General features: G+C 40.4%; 1 protein-coding gene and 1 long non-coding RNA gene across 2 annotated transcripts; one reads left to right on the forward strand and one right to left on the reverse strand.

Moving 5' to 3' along the window:
* Positions 1–2,834: 2,834 nt before the first annotated feature.
* sla1a (Src like adaptor 1a) lies at positions 2,835–8,764 on the reverse strand. Its single transcript, XM_026157220.2, has 8 exons — positions 8,596–8,764; positions 8,099–8,195; positions 7,656–7,755; positions 7,366–7,452; positions 7,006–7,109; positions 6,318–6,449; positions 5,705–5,834; positions 2,835–4,204 (listed from the first exon to the last, which is right to left on the reverse strand). The coding sequence occupies exons 2-8, from the start codon at positions 8,169–8,171 to the stop codon at positions 4,003–4,005; spliced, it is 828 nt and encodes a 275-aa protein (XP_026013005.1). The 5' UTR covers positions 8,172–8,195; positions 8,596–8,764; the 3' UTR covers positions 2,835–4,002.
* Positions 8,765–9,488: 724 nt separating this feature from the next.
* LOC145423681 (uncharacterized) lies at positions 9,489–20,225 on the forward strand. Its single transcript, XR_013904740.1, has 4 exons — positions 9,489–10,059; positions 11,046–11,123; positions 14,856–14,960; positions 19,789–20,225. It is a non-coding gene; the product is annotated as an uncharacterized LOC145423681 (long non-coding RNA).
* The last annotated feature ends 1,412 nt before the right edge of the window (positions 20,226–21,637 follow it).

Here is a 21,637-nt window from a genome sequence, read left to right on the forward strand (position 1 = left end):
TCGCAGTGTGAGGTTTTCAGACAGGAAATGAACATACTAATGTCTATCTGCACCATACACTGATCTGCTACGACACTGAGGAAGCTGAAGTGCGTAACAATGATCATCTTATCTTTGCAATGCAACAAGTCCTGGGTGAAAAAAAACAAACAAAGAAAAAAAAATACTTAAAAACCGATGATGACTGATGCAACGAGCAGACAAAGGATTCAAGACAACAACCCAGCATTCAAATTCCCCACGTCCTACTTTGATATAGCATTAAAAGGAATGTGGTGGAAAAAGCCAGAGCCAGAGAGTCAAAGCCAGAGCTGCTCTGATGACACGATCAACACTTAAATGAGCAAAATTCCTAAAGTTGATTATTAAGACCATATAGAAGTTAAAAAATAAGCCATAATGAAAGTGATAGTTTGGAGAAGGAAAGCAGCAATGTAAATTAAAACAGAATATTTCTAATTAAGCAAAGGAAACATTTATGTGGATTTTTAGGAGCTCACAAACAAGCACTGGGTCCCGCAGTGGCAAAGTCAGAGGTTTTTATAGCTGGGCCTTAGGGGTAGTGGAAAGGATGTGATGTGATCAGAAGAACGTGATTAACAGAAAGCAGGCTGTAGGATAAGGGATCCCCATCCATCTCTTCATTTCCTTCACTTATCCCCCTTTTTGTTCTGTGCCTTGATCCCATTTTTAGAGGCCGAGTTATGAGCAGGCTTCAACTCTTCTTCCTCTTTTTGTTTTCATTCAGGAAGAAGAAAAGAGGCCAGAGTGCGTTGTTGGAGTGTTTTTCTTGGTTCTAACATCCACTGCAACATCAAACAAAAATCAAGTTGAGAACAGGAGACTCAAGCTTGAATCGCTTTTGCTCATCATAAAGTCACAGAACCCGGGGGTTTCTCGTAAGTCGGCATGAGCTGCACGGGGATCTGGTTACGTTAAGTTTGAGCTGTATTTTTTCCTCTCTGCGCCTCACTGAGGGCAATTGTTTTCACCATGTACAACAAAAGTGTGATGATTGGCAGGGTGACGGGGTATCACCTTTCTTATCTGCATTAGTGTTACAGTAAGTGCTTGCATGGTTTCAGGGAACAGCTGTTTTTTCTGTGTTGGATCTTCACTGATTTGAATATGGATGAACAGAGTGATCAGAGGCAGAGTTTGTTTTGAATGTATAAGTGACCTTTGATGGACCATGCTTCCCATGGCTCTGCCTTCATTCTGATTCCAAGTTGAACTCTTCAACCCGCTTTCTTCACCTCAGTTGTTCAACTTTAAGCAGAAAATGTGTCATGTGGACAAACCGCACTAACAGCAAAACAGCAAAGTCGCTCAGCGCGCAATCTTCCTATGGTTTAGCCTCCAGTCTTTTCTCAACTGGTTGCACATGGTCTGCAGAGGGGGCCTTATGTGAGAAGTCACTAACGCTGACTGGAAAGCAGTCTCTGCATGGTGCAGCAGTAGGCTACCAGACGTGTGTGTCTGCATCACTGATTGTTCCATTCAACACACACACACTCACGCGCATACACCGTGTAACCCCACTTGCAGATATTTTACGAGACTTTAAAACAAGCCAACAGAACTATTTGATCTTGCTCTTTAACAGAGAAGAAAGTGCTGAGTTTGCCTGTACTGATTACACACAGTTGGCTCATAAATTTCACAAAAAAACAAATAAATACAATTTGGCAAGGTCGCCAAAGTTGTAGCGCATATGTTCTGGAACGTAAAGCAATTTCCTGAACTATTCTTCTACAACATACATTCTCTGCAAATGCTCCAAGGCTCATTTCATTTTCTCTAAACCCTTTCCTCTTCATCAAAATCATTTCATCATTTTTTTTTAAATATTTCAGAATGTAAAAGAGGTCAAACAGTCCAGTATTTCATATATTTTTGTTATTTTCTGTATGCAAACACAGGCCAAACGCAGACCTGTGCTTTAACCTCTAGGACACTGTTCCTTTTTCAGCCATAATGCACTACACGTAGTTGAAATTTTCCCACACAATTGACTGATTCGACAGCTCTTCTTCTGCTTGCTTCCTCGGACGCGTTCGTCATTCTTAGTTTCAGACTCGAAAACATCGGCAGTTTTGCTCGGGTTCATTGCAGATTTGCAGTAAGATATGATCTTATTAAAAAGAAGTTGTTCCATAAGACCTTGCAGAATAGCGGAAGTTGAGCAAATATCAATAGGCCGACTGTGTGTTTGTGAAGAAATCAGAATTCAGAAGTTCTCAGAAATTTCCCATCATGCCGCCACATCAGATGAACAGTGGGTACAGTATTAAATCTGAGAGGGTGAATGAAAAACAGGATGCTTTGACTTTTGTTCTCATGGGCTCACATTTGCCTAAAGAAATCTCATGCTAAATAGGGGGAAGCCCAAATCCCTTTCTATTTGGTTAACAGCTCATTTTCTCAAAAGGGGCAGTCTTTTTTTTTTTTTTTTAATATCTTTTTTCTCTCCATTTTTCAGCACTGGTGCAGAAAGTGCAAAATATATGCATGAGTTGCAAATGGTGCACAGACAAGCATGACGATAAGAGATTGGTAATGAAACTAATTGATGACTATTCGCTAATTTGGTTCAGTGAACTGTTACGTTAACAGTAAACCTAACCTTGAATCACAATATGCTTTTTTGATGTTGTTGTTTTTGGGGTTTTTATACGCAGCAGTCGTCCTCGGGTTGAGTCCTGAGCTTCACACACCTTCACAGCTGGTGGGATATTTTTGTCTTACTTTTAGGTCATGTGCGTGTTTTTCTGCTTAAATTTAAACATGCAGTACACCGATGTTTACCAGAAATACTGTGACCTCTCTAATGGTTAGTATTGCAGTTGACTGGTCTTTATTCCCATGAAACATTAAATAAAACACAAGGCAAAAAAGCATCAGACTATTACCATAACAGCCATACCTGTAATTGATTGATACATGAAACATGATAACTGGTACATATTAATTATATACAGTATTCACACGATCCTGTTGCACTAGTAACACTAAAATATTGTTACCAAGCCCGGTAACGATATTTGTAACCTGAGTTGCTCAAGTTAGATAAATTATTACACAGGAACATACATTTCAGTGTTTAGGAAACATTAATAAACTAAAAGAAAATTACAAGAAGAAGAAAAAAAACTATTTTGTGAACAACCCACACAGCATATATTATTGAGAAACCATTTGGAGCCTTATCGTGCTTCACAGAAGTGATTATTTTCCACCCTCTGGGGATATTTAAAGGGCCAGTTCACTCAAATTACTAAAGCGGATTATATTTTTTACAACCTCTGTCTATACACATGGTCTCACTCTCTTGATCGGTGGGTCACACCACAATGAAAGCCATTAATTAGAGGTTGGTTGTTGATAACTGCGACACTGGCTTGTGTAGTGAATCTCATAGTGAGAATTAATATTGAATGACAAATCGTAGGATGGCAACTATAAGAGGAAGCCACATTTCGCTCAATCCCCCCTATATTTGTGTGTGAATAAATCACTGGTTGAGACACACTCATTATATGATCTTCATCTTCAATGCATCAATTTAGCCCCCAAATTCAAATGATCTGAGTTTGCCTGTGTCTCAATATGACCATTTTACCATAGTAATAAAACTTAAAATAGTTTGAAAGCCACAAAAAGCCATATGCATATAATTAGAATCTATCCCACATCACTCATCACACCATAATGCCAAGCTTTGTTTTTCCGCCCTGCGTTCGGGTATTCACATCTAAATTGCACCGTCATCCAGTTCAACTACTTCACAAGTGTAATTGGTCATGCGATTTGCGTTATTGTTAAAAGTACTTCAAAGTGCTCAAAGTAGAAACAATGAAACGCCTCGATGTTTTGGGGTAATAGTTTCGGCTCAGTACTGTTCTCTGCTGGCTCTGAAGGAATCGTTAGTAGATTTCAGAGGAAGTTGTCTACTGGCCTCCACTTAAAAATAGTCCGGTCTTTTTAGCTTCACTGTTGCATCTAGAAGTCCTCGTCATAGTCAGTGTTCGGAAGGCCATTTTCAGGAAGCACATACAGCGATTTGCTTTTCTTCTTCCTGCTATCTGATTTCACCTGTGAAGGGTCTTGATCGCCAGCAAAGGACAGGTAGGCAGCGATGCTGTTCCTGACTCCATAGCTCACCATGTTTTCGTTGCAGGCGTCTGTGCTGACCAGCTGGTTCCTGTAAAGTGTAGAGATGAATACAATTAATCCCACCTTAGAATAAGGACAAACCTTCAGTAAAATGCTGGATTTGAGTGCAGTGGTCAGGTTCTTTGTTTTTTTTACTCAGTTTCAGCATTTAATGTGTTTTCTAACCTGTAGCCTCATTCACACATTTTTTCTTCTTCACATACGTAAGCACTTTTAACCTAACATTTAAACAGGTGCATTAGGGACAATTCAAAGTTCAGTCTGTCGCCCAAAGAAATTTCAAAATGGAGCCAGAGGCTGAACCACTGACCTTCACATTTAACCGTTAACCAGGCTCCACCTCCACAGCTGCCTCAGATATTCATTGCTGCCTCTTGTTTAGTGTCATAATTCACCGATTTCTTTATAAAATATCTTTTGCATATTTAATAAAGATTAAAAAAAGGAAACTTATAACCATCATACCATGGTTATTATAACTAAACTTAAAATGTAACTTAAAACTTAAATGGAAACTAAATATTAAAAAATAATAATTTCTGAAAACCAAAATTAAAGTGAAAAATAGACTTTTGAAAAAAAAAAAACATGAATGGAAACAATTTTGTGATCTTAGAAAAATATGTAACATAAATTGAAAATAATGAGGAAATACTGTATCATGGGTTTTAGTATTTGTTCGTTTGGTAAAGATTTAATTACAGCTTGTCAGATGAGACACTGGTGGACATGTTGATTGTGGCTCCTGAGTGTCAGCTGTTTTTTTCCTGCTTTTCCTAAATCTTGCCTCTGACAAATGCCCTCCATACAATAATAAATAAAGAATAAACAGTGTAAACAGTTACGGTGAATTAACAGAAACAGAACATCCAGGGCAACAGTGCTTTGTTCTGTTACTCCACTGTGAGCTTTCTGTTGTTGAAGCTCAAATATATCCCCATGGTACTGTTGCACAAAGTTGGTTAGATGCTGGCTGTAGGTTTTTTTTTAACAGTGCTTAAATGTGTTTTTCATTAAAATGCATTAAAATTGTATCTCAAAGGCTTAACGTTAAGGCAGGACAAAGATGGCAATTTTGAATTTTATTCAGTTCAGTTCAGCTCAGTGTTATTTATATCGTGCCAAATCACCATAATAGTCACCTCAATGCACTTTGTACAGTAAGGTAAAAACCCTACAGTAATACAAGAGAACCTTATTAATCAGACCACCCTCTATGAGGCAACACTTGGCATCAGTGGGAAGGAAAACCTCCCTTTTAACAGGAAGACCGAAGAACCAGCTTCAGGGAGGGGCACACAACATGCACTGTCACACTAACATGCTTCTAACTTGATCTTCTGACAAAGGCCAGCTCCCAATGTTGCAGTTTTAAAATAAAGTGGACAGACTTTTCCCCCCAGTTCTTCCCTGCACATGCTCCTCCACTGGGCAGCTTTTGTGCAATTCTGGCTCACAAATATTCAAATAAACACACTTCATGGCTGTCGCCTTCATAGCAAAATATTTATTTGAATCTCATCTGTACCTGTCTACTTTGTTCCAGTCAAAGTTGCGTCGCATCACTACAGGTGGAGCTCCAAGACTTGCATCTGGCGGCTGAATCGTGCCAGACAGGCAGGGCGAGGTCAGCACACAGCATAACCCATCTGCAGAATCTGAAAATGCAACAATAGGGGAAGTAAAATACAGCCCCCAGGCAAGACGAGCAAAGAACAAACATAAAGTTGCAAAATTTGCATGAACCACTCAACACTTGACCGCTCTAGCAAACATACAAAGCAAACTTATATATGTGTCAAGAGTATTGCACTACTTCAGCAATTATCACAACCGCTTTTCCTCACTGTGTACACAACAGTGCTTATCAAACATGCAAGTTGTATCTCATTTCCCGTTGTGTTCCAAAAATATTCTTTCAGTGGAGGAAATATATATAGAGGCTGAAACACTGATAACAAATACTTCTATATTAAGAACATGAAACTGTATTTTTGTTCATCTAAGCGTGTGTGGTTTCTGAAGTTCGTTAGTACTTATATGTGTGTGTGTGTGTGCCCCTACACATGATGAGTTTGTTTACTGTCTCACATGTGAACTAAAGGTCTATGAGAAAGCAACATATTTACGTATCTACTCACCAGAATAATGATTGATCATATCTTCAAGGCATTGGAAAGTGAGACGTGGGGAGATGTAGTACCAGCTGTTGTCAAGTCTGAAGATACGATAGTGCTTTACACTCCTGTGCCTCACTGAGAGCGAATACAGACCTGAGGATGTGACACGCATCGCATGCTTTGAAGACAGGCTTTCAATAATGACATCAATCTTGAAACAAGACCATATGATTAATAACAATAACATCAATAACTACGGCTTTGAGACAAAGCAGAAGCAACGTGAAGTTCAGTCATGTGGTGTAGTTTCCATCTCCTGTCAAGTTTAGTCATTGGATTTATTTATTTATCACAGGTCAATGGGACTTTGGCCCAGTTAGAAGTCATTTCCCTTTTTACGTGTCTTTACAGATATAGTTTGACATTTTGGGAGATAGGCTGTTTGCTTTCCATTCAGCCTAAAGATGCAACCAGCAGGCATTTGGCTCAGCTTAGCTTAGCAGTCATTGGCCTGCTTTATCTAGACCTCAGTAGCAGCTTGCTGCTTCCTCCCCTTTCCAGCTATGGTTAACTGAGCGGTTAATGGTGTGACTATGCTGATGTCCTGTGTCGGTAGTTAAGTCTCAGAGGTAGTTCACGATTGCTTTTAACTTATTCACAGAAACCAAGAATTGGAATCAAATGAAAGTAGTCGTTTACTTGTTCTTACCTCTCTCCCTTGTGCTTTCTCGGACCAGAAAAGAACCCACTCTGTTCCCGGGTAGAAGAAGCAGTTCTTCCGCCTTCTGCCTCTCCACACCTTCAAACAGCCAGCTGATTGAACCAAAAGAAAAATAAAACCCAAATGAGTATTTAATTCCAGATTAAATACTAGTGGGGATAATAATATAAATCACCATATTTATTAAATCAGCACAAACGCAGCTGTAATATAGGGCGCATCACCAATATGTCATGCCCATTCTGTTAAAACGACAGCTCGTAAAGCAGAAGGACCTATTTTTATCAAGTTCAAGCAAACCAACCAGACCAGTGGAACGGAAGATAGTGTCAGTGAGGTGTTACTTACCCATGGTACACTCGTGCTACATGGCTGCCGGGTATGTAGTTCTCCTTCCCCGTTTGGATAGAGCGCACTCTCCACCAATAAGCCTCCCTGACAACGACACAGAAGCAAAGAGGAATTAAAAACTGACCTTTTGCCGAGCCACTTCTCTAAATTACACATTTAGAACACTCCATTACAAACAAACCTTTCTTTTTGACTTTGGTTACCTTTTGCTGCACATAATCTCCAAAACTTTTCTCTTTTCTTTTCTTTTCTTTTTTTCAATTAGAAAAGCAAGCACATGAACTTACTGCGCAACCACTTTGAGCTTTTCTCCCAGTCTGTAGATCGGCTCGCTGATTTCAGGAGCAGGATAGTCCTGGAGCACCACCACCACCTCGTCTTCTGTGCCTGCAAAAACAGTAATATTTGCAGCCTTTACTGGCAGCCAAATGTTGCCGTTGTAATTTAGAAATAACTAAAACTGTCCGAAATCAGTTTTTAAGACTAGATTTGTGATTTCTTATGTATGTGTACTCGTGATTTGTGTTTAATTGCCTAGGTTCAATTGCCACATCATCATAGGCATGCATAATGAAACATGGCGAAACAGTAAATTCTGGTATTCAAGATATCAGTGTCTCTTCGGTCAGGGATTATCACAGTGACTGTTGTTGCTGCCAAGAGTGCAGAAAGCTCCCAATCTGTAGTTTTTATCAGCCTGCGCTATTTATACACTAAAAGGACATCTTACCCTTCAGAGAGGTTTCAGGGTTTCCGGTGTTGACCTTGTTCTCAGCACTCACACCTCGCATCACATTCCCCATCCTCCAGATGGACTAGACTCCAGCCTGAAGTCAGGACAAAAAGAAAATAGACAGACAGGAATCACTAGTACACGTCTCTCTGCTCTTGATCTTGTAGTCTACATACTGACCATTGAGCTATATCTCAACTGACACATTTGTTGCAAAATGGGGAAGCTGAGGCTAGATGTTATCGAACCTATTTTTCCATTGCAGCACCGAGCTTTGTGTACTAACTAACAGACTGTGAATTTAGATATTGCCACATCATATACCTAAACTTCAAATGATCTTACATAACGCATATTATGATTAATCCATGAAAGCATTTCGACAGATCCTGCCTGTATTTATAAGTCACAGTATGTAGCAAGACAGCTGGCTAGTATGAAGAAGCGACAGGTCCGCTTGAGCAGATGCAGCTCAGCAAAGTGTGAACACTTACTTGCAAAATTTGTGGCTCGTTGTTTCCGATGGCATCAAGGCCAGCGAGAGAGATGATGACCCAAACAGGGCATCGCGGCAGCAGCAGAATCTGGAACTAGAACGGCACCATCTTCACAAGAGTTTACAGGAATGATATGTCACCCACTGGGGTGACAGCTCTGCATCTGACTGCAAACTCACTTCCTGTAATGAAATGAGGAAGAGAGCAGGCAAGAGTGTTGTTGAGAAACACGGTGAAACATGCAAGAAGAGACTTCACAACAGCCTCGCTGTTAGGGAAACCAAAAGCGCCGCTGGGGTTTTTTGTTGTTGACATTTTAAATTTATAGGTGGGCTTTCTTTCATAATGTTTTGGTTTCACAAAGTCAGTGCTGATCGCCAATAGTGAGTGTGCTTTTCCCCCAAAATAACGATGACAGTAATAATCTGTTCAAATCATTCAAGCCCCATGGGGAAGTTTCAAACTTGGTTAGGTGAAACCAGTAGTATTCAAAATGCTAAAATCATATCAGTGTAGTTCTCTTCTTGAAAACCCCTCAAGGGAAGAATAAGAATACTTTGACAGAATCAGCAAAACTACCCTTATTGTTTGTAGACTGTGGGAATTAAGTATCCAGAGAGAAACATCTGACTGTTAGGCAACACTGCTTTTACAACAACTGTCCGTATTTTCAAATCATATACAAAGTTTATAATAGCCTATAGCTTATATTCCATGTTACATGAAAAAAATATATATAAAAAAATACACACAAGCTTCTCTGGCAGTCATGCAACACTTGTGACATCACAAGTGTTTTTCTTGCAGTCTCGAGGTGTTTGTCTCAGGCAGGAACTCATATTACCCTGCATGTTGAAAAGCGGCACTGAAGATGTGTTACAATGGTACCAAACATCCCAATGTGACAAACTGGGAACGTGAGGCTGCGGTAATGTATCCTTTTATTTCTGATCCCACAAATGGAACATGTGGGGTACCACAAAAATGCCAAAAAGTGCTTGGCAGGCCCCCGGCACTGGCAGAGCCCAGTATGTGTCTCCTATGTGCCTTAATTCAACCAACTAACTCTGGACAGCTATTTAGAATCTCAGCTAATGTTTAAAAATGTAGTACAAAATATGGTTATGTAACTGTATTTTTCATATTAAAACCTGGATTATTCTTCTTCAAAACTACGCTTTAGTGAAATATTTAAAAGACTGAGTTAGTCCTTCCTTTTGGTTTTTGGTGGAAAGGGGGATAAGGTTAGCTCTGAGTGATAAAATTCCTAAGAGGAAGTACACAGAGTCATGCATCACATCATGTACCAACTGAACTGCGACTAAACCATGCTTTACGCAGTTCTGTTCTGCGTAGCAGCAGATACTGTGGCTTGGTGGCTACCGTGAGACTCCAGGACTCTAACAGCTGTGGTTGCCAGGAAGGAAGTCTCCACCAGCTTAGAATGAAAATAAATACCAGGTAGTTTGTGTGCTGACCAAATTTACTTTTATCTTTAGAATTTTTAGCACTTCTATGTAGTTTTTTTTTTTTTTTTTTTAGCTTTCACAGGACAGTTATCTGTTATGCCATCTCTGTCCTATTCAGGCATTAACAGTCATATGTGGATGACTAAATAGAGAAGAAGGTTTAGCAGTGTGACATGCATCACATTTCACACTAAGCTAACTATAGCTGTACTATTAGAGTGTTACCCGCTATAAACGTGGCAGGGCGTAAAGTAGTGTAAAGAAATGTTGAAAAAGTTGGAAAAGTGATACCAATATAAAATGTTAGTTTAAAAAACAATTTGTATGAATGAAGCTGAAAAAGATGTAAGTAGTAAAAGATGTAAGTAGTATTAGAGCACACAAAGGTAATCGATAATTCTGTAAAGCCTGGAACATTTTTCTTTTTTCTTTCATTACACAGACTTTCTACTTCTTCAGGTCCTGGTTGCGGTCTCTTGCAGTGCCAGGGCGATGTGTGTTTTTGAGTGAATCATACTTTCATCAGACATTACACACGTGAACCAGCGGGGCTGTCCACATTAGCCTCACTTCAATGAGCCTCTTTGTTACTTAAAGATCAGATATTTATTTCCCCTCTTCTTTAAGGCAATTCATTCTCCATCACATGTCTTCCTTTTGAGATCTTTCTAGACTAAGTATTTGTTTACTTGGTCATTTAGACTAACAACAGTGTGTGGGCTAGTGCAGTTATTTAAAAACATAGGAAATGAAATTATAAGTGGGCATTACACCACCAAACGCTGTTATTGTTTCCATTACTTGTAAAACAATGACTTGAAACCCAGTCCTGTTTTTACTGAGATCTGCGTTCTATGATCTCTTATACATTGTTCTTTATTATTTATCCATACATCCAACCATTTATCTTCTCCTGCTTACCCAGTTACCAGTGGAGGAAATATACATAGATGGTGAAACACTTCATATGTATTGCAGGTGCTGCAGTTTAAGCAGAGAAGTCCAGGTTTTCCCCTCCATGGCGACTTCTTCCATCCCACTCAGGAGCACATAAAGGTCAGTTAAAATTCCAAGACAACTGCCTTGGTTCAGTTGGCTCGGGAAAATATTTCCTTTATTATACATTTCTTAAATAAAAAGACCTATTTCAAGATGTTGTCTGTGAAGTCATAAATATATCCTGTAGATCATTCATCGGATAATCCATTGTTTTACATTTATGTCTGTGAAGGTTCTCAGTCATCCAGGTCATTGTAGCCTAGAACTGAAGAAGCTTCTCGGATGAGAGGTGAAATGTCTTAAAGCAACTTAAAGAAGTCCAGACGTTTTACATTTATCTGATTCAGAGTCATGGTGGAGGGGGATGGAACCTATCCCAGCTGTCAAGGGGCAAGAAGCAGGGTACATCCAGGACAGGTCACTGGTCTGATAGCACTCACACTTAGTGTCAGTTTAAAATCACTAATTAGTCTAAACCCACTAACTGCATGACTTTAGGAGGAACCCAGAGAACCCACACAGACACAAGGAGAACATATAAACTTCACACAGAAAGACCCTGGCCAGATGTTGGAGTCGAACCCTCCCCTCACCCGCCTGCTGTGAGGAAATAGTACTAACTACTGTGCAACCATTCTACACAGCTGTAAAGGCATATTTCCTAAAATATGCATATCAGCCCATCAGTACCCTTAGATCTGGGTCGTATAAAAAAACATGTCTTTATTCAAAAGCTGCATACAGCTGCTGTATGTAGAGGTGTCACACTGGCTGTGTTATTATCTTTTGCTGCCAGTCAGTTTCCCATCTTTGATAAAAGTAAAATAGTTTTCAAGTGATTGATGCACCAGTGCTGGTGTATAACGCGTGTTGGGGAAGTTGTGAGGTTTCGCTTTGAAGATGGTCGATGATTTGTAAGCACTGTTTTTATGGGGGTTTGGGGAAGAGAGTAACACCGTTTTTTTTTCCTACTCCGACTCTCATAAAGACAAAAGCTGTCTGTCTGTGGCTGACGCTGGCCTCTGCTGCCAGAGGCTACTGTGCTGCAGTCTGGATGTGTTTGAACATTTCAAGGAGAATTGACCGCCACGCCCTCTTTCTAAAATTACTAAATTACTAGCGCTGAGGAATTCCCATCATATTTTTTTTCCTCTAAATCAAGACACACTCGGATGCCTTGAACCTCTTAAAGCAAGATGTGAGCGCTGCTGTAATGAATCGCTCCACAGTTCCTCTTTTTCCTAAAAAACAATACACATTCCTCTTGTTTGGACACCGAGACTTGGTCTTTATGTGGTCGCTGTGCTCTCCCACAGTAATAAGCAGTATCTAAATACAGAAGCAAAACTGACCCCACTGGACTCTAAACCACAGAACTGACAGGAACGGGCGTGAACTGCTTACATTTGCTTCTGAATATATCTGAACATTTTTAATGTTTTTTGAGAACAGTTTTTATCCACAGGCTTTATATGTTTGTAGCACTTTTACGTTTTAAAAAACGAAAATCCAAATTATGCGTGCAAAAAAAGCTAAAATCCTTCAGCAGTTAACCTGTTATTATTAATATAATGTAGTCACTGTATGTGGGTCATTCAGGCATCTGGAGCATCTTATCCACTAAACCGTCTGTGGGAGTAATCGTCCCTCCCTGCTTCTCCCATCTATTAATGCATTCCTCTGAACTTCCAATGATATTCCTTTGAATTTTGGCAGCAGTGTTATTTCTATTTGCTAATTTAACAAATCAAAACAATCGTATTGACCAAGAGTTTTCCCCAAAGTCTGTTTCAGCAGACCCGTTTTGGGGATTGTAATGGCAACATAATTGGACAAAATTGCATGCAGAAATGTGTTTTTGCAAACCACTGTATCATTATCATGGACTTTGTGACGAAAGAGGGCACAGAACTGAAAAGTCGCCCACTGTATAATCTCTCCTGGCTGCCAGTGAAACAGAAGCAGACTTCCACAGAGAATTAACAACAACAACGTCTTAGACATGAATGCCTCGCCGGTCCTTAAACATTAAGTCCAGTCAGCTACAATAAATGAAGCCTGACATGACGCCATAGGAAAGTATTACTCATGACAATTACATCACTAACATTACTATGAACTGTGACCACTATAAAGACAAAACACTACTGGGAAATGTGGATGGCATTGTGTTAAGCAGAACTGTGGCTACCTTTTTACCTTTTGTCAAAATAACTGCATTATCTGAACTCAAATACTAAAACCAGTTTTACTGCAGGGTCAGCAAAGGCAGTTTTATTGGGGTTGGTTTCACATGCCTGTGTATGCGCACTATGTCTGTCTGTACAATGTATGCATGTGCATGCAAACCTGCTTGCCATCCAGTTTCCATGTCAGCACTGCCTATATCTAGTGATAAAAGCATGCAGCTTGTGATGGCGTGTGATAGCACAGCTGATATCCTGTTTAATTTTACATTATCAGCAAGTGTTTGTTGATTTGTGAAACTGCATTTTCACCTATTTCTTATAGGGTGCCAGTTACAATTTTCTTTCTTTTTGTTATATGTGCCGTATATATACATTAAATACTTTGTGCATAGTTAAATGTTTATATAGTAAATGTGGTCAAAGTGTCAAATAATGAAGCCAGTGTATTTAAAATCATCCAAAAGCTTCTAGTTCAGATCCAAAGGTTCAGCTTTCATCATTTGACTTATATTGATATCTAGGAAATAGCCAGAAAACACAGCTGCTGCTGTAAATGTCATGAAAAACATTAAACCTATAAATTGAATACGTAATTTGTAAGTATTCTATTAGTTTTTTGTACCTAGGTCTAAATACATGATGACACATATCACAGATCGTAACTCCAGGCTGCTTCTTATGAAAATCTCGTCTCATTCTTTGTTACCTGAATATTTCATTCAGGTTATTTTCTTGAAGTTTCACAACAATTTTACAGGCTGAGTGAAACACGCTTCTGTTAACACTCACAAGCTACCAGGTTACCTGCTTGTTAATATCTCATGAGCCAATCACTTGGCAGCACCTGGGTACATTTAGGCACCCAGAGTCAGTCAAGGTGACCTGCTGAAGTTCAAACCTAGCTTTAGAATGGGAAAGAATGAATTTAAATGTGGCATGTTTGTTGGTGTCAGACAGGCTCGTCTGAGTATTTCAGAAACTGATGATCTGCTGGGATTTTCCAACACAATTTTTCCTCAGAATTTTCTGAAAAAGAGAAAATACCCAGTGAGCAGCAGTTCTCTGGAAGAACATTTCTTGTTGATGCCAGAGGTCAGAGGAGACTGTTTCCAACTGAAAGAAAGGCAACAGTAACTTAAATAACCAGTCATTATGAGAAAGGTAAACAGGGCTGAAACAGAAGACCATCTCTGAAGGCACAGCATGTCAACCCTTGAAGCAGATGGGTCACAGCGGTAGAAGACCACACCAGGTGCCACTCCTCCCAGTGAAGAACAGCAAACTGAGGCTATAAGTTGCTTGTCTGAGGAGTCTTAACTCCTGCAATAATGTTTAGGTGGCAGGGTCATAGTTTGACATATACAACATGAAAGCATGGATCCATTCTGTCTAGTGTCATCATCAGGCTGCTGTTTGTGGTATAATTATGTAGAGGATGTTTTTCTTGGCACACTTTCAGTCGCTTGGAACCAACTGAGCATCTTTTAAACACCATGGCCTACCTGTGCATTTTTGCTGACCGTGGTGGCTGCTTCCAATATAGTAGTGAGCACGAAGCTACTTAAATACCCTCCACAGTCACGAAATCTAAATCCAACAGAGCACCTTTGGACTGGTGGAACAGGAGGTGGAACTGGATGTGCAGCCAAAACATTTGCAGGACCTTTGTGATGATATCAAGTAAATATGGACCAACATCTCTGAGGTAAGTTTCCAGCAGCTTTTTGAATCTGTGCCATAAAGAATTAATACAGTTCTGAGGGCAAAACGTGGTCCAACTCAGCACTAGGAAAGTGTCGGTAATAAAGTGTCTGGTGAGTTTCTGTCTGAGTATAACAAGTAAAGTGATCAGCATAAAATCTCTTCAAGACAGTAAGGGTATCCAAGGTTTTCCAGGACAGATGTGACATTGTGCAAGCAAGTATGAGGTGCGGTCTTGCTGTAATCGTGCCATTAAATTAACAGTTCCACCTGCACTCTAATCCCTAAAGCTGTGCTCTGCAAATAGTAAAAGTGTTCCATCATTTAAGCTCTTTAAGCTCTGTAACCAGTGCTTCCATTAGGGTCACCTGTGTATTTTTATGTCAGCCACACCCTCCAGTTTCATGTGCACACTCACACATGCACACAGTGAGGATAATGCCAGTCTTCACGTGCAGGGTTGGGTAACTATTGGTTACTTTGCCAGCCAGCCCTGTCAAGCCCATAATGAGAGTCTGCATCAGTGGACTCACTCACTCCCTTCAGCAACGCAGATGGGAGTTTACAGTTTATCGCTGCATCATCATCTGTTACCCACTTATTACAGGGCTGTGGGCTGTTTTCGTGCCGCATGTCTTCGCTGTGCACCTGCAAAAGTATGTCCACCCACTGAAGGCACACTGCTGTTTCCAAGACATCTAAATCCCTAAAAGCCCCAGAGCCAGATCTGATGTGCAGCATGTGTTTAGTAACTTGAAACATATACTGAGTGATGTACAAATGTGTGGAATGTAATAATTGAGCAGATTTTGTCATCTAAGCGCTGTGATCTTTGCTATCTTGGTAGAAGGGTATATTTTTCGAGAGTGATGTTTGTAAAGACAAATAATAACATATTTTAAGTTCAGTGAAATCACTGGTGGAAAGTGATCTTACTAGTTCAAGTAAAGAGAAGGAATATGAATGAACACAAACAACACTGAGTCTTTTGGGGTTATTTTGAGTAGCAAATAAGTAGCTGATGATTGTACTTTTGAAGGAAAAGTTAAGCCAAGTGAGAGTTACATAATACAGGAAGCCCTCAAAATGTTTTTTCCACTGGCTGCTTTACAGATCATTGAGGACCTGCTGGTACTCCAGGCTGATTATTGGCTTTATTACTTTTCTGAGAAACAGTCCTCAGTGGAGCAGTGAAAATTTACTACCAACAGTTCTTTAATTTACACTCTACTTACTGTGCAGCCATGACTGTTAAAGCTTATCAGCCTATTAGAATATAGACCACATATGAACGCACAACACTGGTGTGCTTGATGTTAGACAGACTGTGATGCTTGGCACAAAGCAGACTAATATATGCATGAAATAAAAGTCTTTGTAACACTCAAGCCTTTGTAGACATAACCTAACAGTCTGCATTCTTTAAAGTGAATCTATACAACTCTGGACAAAACATAATCCTATCTTAGAAATAAAAGGACACACATGTTTTCAGAAGGCTACATCCGTATTTCATATTGGTATGTTCAGTAGTTTGACGTCGCTAATATTAGATACCGAGAAATCGAGAAAATTTCTATGCTGACATTACTGAATTAGTTCTGCTTTTTAGAGTTTCTAACAGTATCCTGTTATTGCCACATGCTGATTAGCTAATTGTGAACAGTTAAAAAGTTGCCTTTGAGCCCAATATAAAAGACAATTAGATGCCATCTGAATATGAAGCCGCGACTGACCAACGCACACTTGCATTATTTAATCAGAGCACAGGGTTGTATTGTATCTGTTATAATTATGTTCCTCAAGTTTTATATTCAGCCTCCAAAATGAGGTATCTTTAGAGTTAGGTTTTGCAACATTAAACAGATGAGAAAGATGGCCGTGGTATTTTCAGTAATAAACAAAAACACTTGAGATGGTAAATGGCCTGCATTTGTATAGCGCTTTTCTAGTCCATAGGACCCCAAAGCGCTTCACACTACATTCAGTCATCCACCCATTCACACACTGGCAATAGCAAGCTACATTGTAGCCACAGCTGCCCTGGGGCGCACTGACAGAGGCGAGGCTGCCGGACAAAGGCGCTACCAGGCCCTCTGACCACCACCAGTAGGCAAACATGGGGTTAGTATCTTGCCCAAGGATATTTGGCATGCAGCCAGGGGATCGAACCACCGACCTTCTGATTAGTGGCTGACCTGCTCTGCCACCTGAGCTACAGCCACCTTCGGAGGTACTTCGGAGAGGGTCTGCCCTCAGGTCACAACTGTATGCAGACATTGTGTGCAGCTATTAACCGCTGTGCAGGAACATATTACATGGCTCTGTGTTGACACTCCTGAAGAGACGTCCACTTTTTGTTGTTTTCCACCCTGTGTGTAATTGGACCTCATTCCTTCCCATTACCAGCTTTACAGACCAGAATAGGGTAGAGGAAAAAATAGACTGGTGCTGTGTAATGCTCTGTCTTAAAAGGATCCAAAAAAAGAATCGCTGTTGTACCATCGCGGCTTTAACTGGTCCCTGCAGGTTTTCGGTTGTGACTGCAGACAGATGTTGAAAGCGTGGTTTGAGTTGTGGTGGGTTTTCTGGGGATGTGCTCAGCTTTAAATCGTGTTTACGACTTCGCTTTGCTTTTGAGAAAATCCATTCACCTCACGACGGTTCCAAGATTCCTCTAACCTTTTGAATTTCTCTGAGCCCTTGCAATGAGGTTTTGCAGGTTTTAAACCCTTTCAAATGTTAGACCCAGTGCATGGTGTCATTTCAACAGTAACACAATGCATTTCCATTTTAAGCCATTCATTATTCAGAAACCATTAGTTTGATAGGGTCAGAGTGAGTGGTAAATAGCCAAATAAATGTGAATTACTGAATCCACAGCATTTTATAGCCCATTTGGTGTTAGCTGAACTCTGTGTGCGCGCGCGTGTGTGTACACACATAGGAGGTATCAATAGATCGACATCTGGTGAAAAATCTAAGCAAAGGCCTGATCTCTATAACCAGCACAGAAAAAATGAGGTCTTCAAAATCACATATCCCGAGGCCAGCCAGCCCTTTTGAGATAAGGGATCAGTCAGGATTAACACTCCAAGACAAAGCATTCCAAGGGCGGGCTTGGCCCATACGTTAAGAAATGCCAAGACTTCAACAAAATGTTCATTTACGACCAAGGCATATCCCAAAACAGCATCATGTTTGTGTTTTTCAACCATAGAAGTCAAAGTCTGCACAGAGCTAAAGGAAACATAAGCCAGTGTTTGGTTTGAATTGCAGCCAAAGTCATAGTGAGCTGAAATGTGTATGCCTCACTGGGCTGCTTATTGCTGATCTACACACAGATACTATAAAAGAGGACTTTTGTTTAAAGTGGTGATCTTGAGAGCAGTCGGCATCATAAAGCATCCTAAATCCACCTCTTGCCGGCCAAAAACCAAACAAATGAACAAAGCACTGCAGCAGCTGGGTGCAGGCACATTGTCTCGCAAACCTACAGTGCAACGAGAAAGTATTCACCCCCTCTGTATTTTTAGGCTTTAACAAGTTAGTGTTAAGAAGACAAATACGTTTCTAAAACATTGTTGAAAACATTAGTCTAACATCCCATTTCATCTGTCGCCATCTTGCTTTTAAGGGTGAGCTGACTTAAATTAAAGCATCTCTCGCCAAAGCAACGTGTGAATCACAAGGAAGCTGCACCCCAGAGTATGCCCTTCTTTATCTTTTTTTTCACACTAAATGAGACCATAATTTACAAAATGAGTGTCGTGCTGTATTGAAGGAGAAGACTCGAAATGAACATTTGAGATCGTAAACTCGTGAAGAAAACATTTAAATCAAGAAGAGAAGTAGGATTCTTTTACCGCAGACTGTTATGCAACCAGATGACCTGCCTCCTACTGGATATTATGAAGAACGCATGTTTCAAGGTCTGCATTAACTAGCTTCACTTTTTATACCACGTCCACCTTGTGCTTACAGTCTCATAGCCATTTTCCACTAGTACCTACTCAGCTAGACATGATCAGTCTTGCTGGTTTTCCTTTACAGTCAAGAACCACCTGATGTGCACAGGGTCGTTATAACAATGCGGTCGAAAGTCCCATGACATCATTTTAAAAATGGCGGGTTTTGATTTTGGGAAGGAGTCTTTCTCATGACTCATTGAGTGACGCCACTGACTAGCCAATCAGTGGCATGCAGTCTACTGACATCATGTTTTCGGATCGCCTGGGATCACTTGGAACCCCAGCCGAGTAGGTACTAAAAAAATCTCCTTGAAAAGCATTCAGTTCATCCAAAATGCTACAGCAAGAGTAGTGACAGGGACTTGAAAGAGCGAGCATATTTCTCCTACATTGGCTTCCCTTGATTGGCCCCCTGTTAAATCCAGAATTGAATTCAAAATCCTCCTTCTCACATTGAAGATCTTGAATAATCAGTCCCCATCTTATCTTAATGACCTTGTAGTACCATATCACCCCATCAGAGCACTTCGCTCTCACACTGCAGGCTTACCTGTTGTTCCTAGAGTATTTAAAAGTAGAATGGGAGGGAGAGACTTCAGTTTTCAGGCCCCTCTTCTGTGGAACCAGCTTCCAGTTTGGATTCGGGAGACAGACACTATCTCTACTTTTAAGATTAGGCTTAAATTGTTCCTTTTTGCTTAAGCATATAGTTAAGGTTGGGTCAGGTGACCCTGAATCCTCCCTTAGTTATGCTGCAATAGATGAAGGCTGCTGGGGGATTTCCATGATGTCACCTTTTTCACTCACTATGTGTTCATAGACCTCTCTGCATTGTTATTAATCTCTGTCTCTCTTCCACAGCATGTCTTTTATCCTGTCTTCGTTCTCTCACCCCAGCTGGTCACATCAGACGGCCGCCCCTCCCTCAGCCTGGTTCTGCCGGAGGTTTCTTCCTGTTAAAAGGGAGTTTTTCCTTCCCACTGTCGCCAAAGTGCTTGCTCATATGGGGTCATATGATTGATGGTTTTTCTCTGTATGTATTATTGTAGGGTCTACCTTCTAATATAAAGCACCTTGAGGCGACTGTTGTTGTGATTTGGCGCTGTATAAATAAAACTGAATTGAATAAAAAAGTACCTGATGGTTCACCTAATGGAAAACCCTAAAAACAGAGGTGAGCCGTGCCGTGCTGAGACAACCCCAATGGAAAAGGGCTAAATGTGATGAACATATACTTAAGTGAGAAGAGAAAAAACAATCAACAATCAATAAAATAAAATCTTAAAATGGGTCTCAAACCTGAGAGCTACAATTTTTTTCTCTTTTTGTTTCCATGCAGCATGTCGATTATTATAATATGTTGAATAATCTGTTATAGTCTAACCGGGTAGTTACAACATTACGATTTTTGGGAATTTGTATAAAAGCTCAGTTACACGAGTGGAAATGCAGCGTGTGTTTGCACATACAGGCCAGCATTTCACTATTCATCTGAAGTCAATTATACGGAGTCAGCAGCACTGGATCGAAATCTAAAATCAAAGATGCTTTTGGCACAGCTGTGACTTAATAGCCTATCCACTTAACAACAAAAACAGGCATGAATGGAAAGTCAGCTTTCATATAAATGTCTGTATTCATCATTTTAATTCACTAAAGACAGTATCATTTATAAAGTTGTGCAATCTGACGAGAATAAGACCAGTGTGTGCAATTCACCCATTAAATTAAGAGTTAATTAGCTGAATTGGATGTGGAATAATTTGAGCTTAGTTTCGATTTGACCAGTACACATGTGCTGCTGGTTTTTCTTGGAAGGTCAACAGCCGTCAATTATCCCGCATTAGCCGGTAAACAGTGTTCACAAATGCCTCCATCGTGAGCAATCGTTGCCTATTAAACTGCCCCAACCTTATGTGAGACTCTTGGAGCTCAGCAGATGTTTTCCTCAGTCCAGCAGTCTCAGACCACAGCTATATAAAGACAGTATAATTACTGGACCAGTCTGAGCACGGCGTGCCATGCCCTTTTTCTGGCAAACACACACACATATACACAAATCCCCTGTACACTTTAAGCAAGACCTACATATGGTTCACAAAATTCAAGCTACGTGATATTGGCTTGCTGTAGGGATCAGTTTTAGGGCCTTGATAACAAATTGAAGTGACATCCACTGCTGCTAGCCGCTGCTGTTTCTGCTGGTTCTCTCGATTTTTGTAACCTGGCACCTTGTACGATCGTGTTGGTTTGCGATATATCGATGCAGAAGCTCAGAGACTCACACTTTACAGGGGAGATGTTGCAACAGTTTGAAAAGATGAGACTTTGTGGAAAATTCCTTCTGCTCATATACCAGCGCTGTGTCAGTGCTGCCTGATACCTGTCGCTCAGGAGAATACTGCAGCGAGTGTGTGCAGCGAGTGTGTGCAGCATGCAAAGCGACGATTGCGGTGGGTATGCTGGGGCCCTTATCGCTCACTGTTTCCCAGGGTAGGGGATGTTGAGAGCAACGAGAGAGGAAACATAAGTGCAGCAAGTGGTGTTATGGGCCAAAAACCAAACTGACTGGAAACTACGCTGATAAATTCAGTCGGGCTTTAGTCCAGGTGTTCTCATTTCAAAGCACCTTGTGACTGGTTCTTTTCTTTAAAAGCTTTATATAAATAACTTGTGCTTAGTTACTTTTACTTATAGTGCTAGGTGGTTA

Source organism: Astatotilapia calliptera, chromosome 22 (genome assembly GCF_964374335.1).
Source record: "Astatotilapia calliptera chromosome 22, fAstCal68.1, whole genome shotgun sequence".
NCBI lineage: Eukaryota > Metazoa > Chordata > Actinopteri > Cichliformes > Cichlidae > Astatotilapia > Astatotilapia calliptera.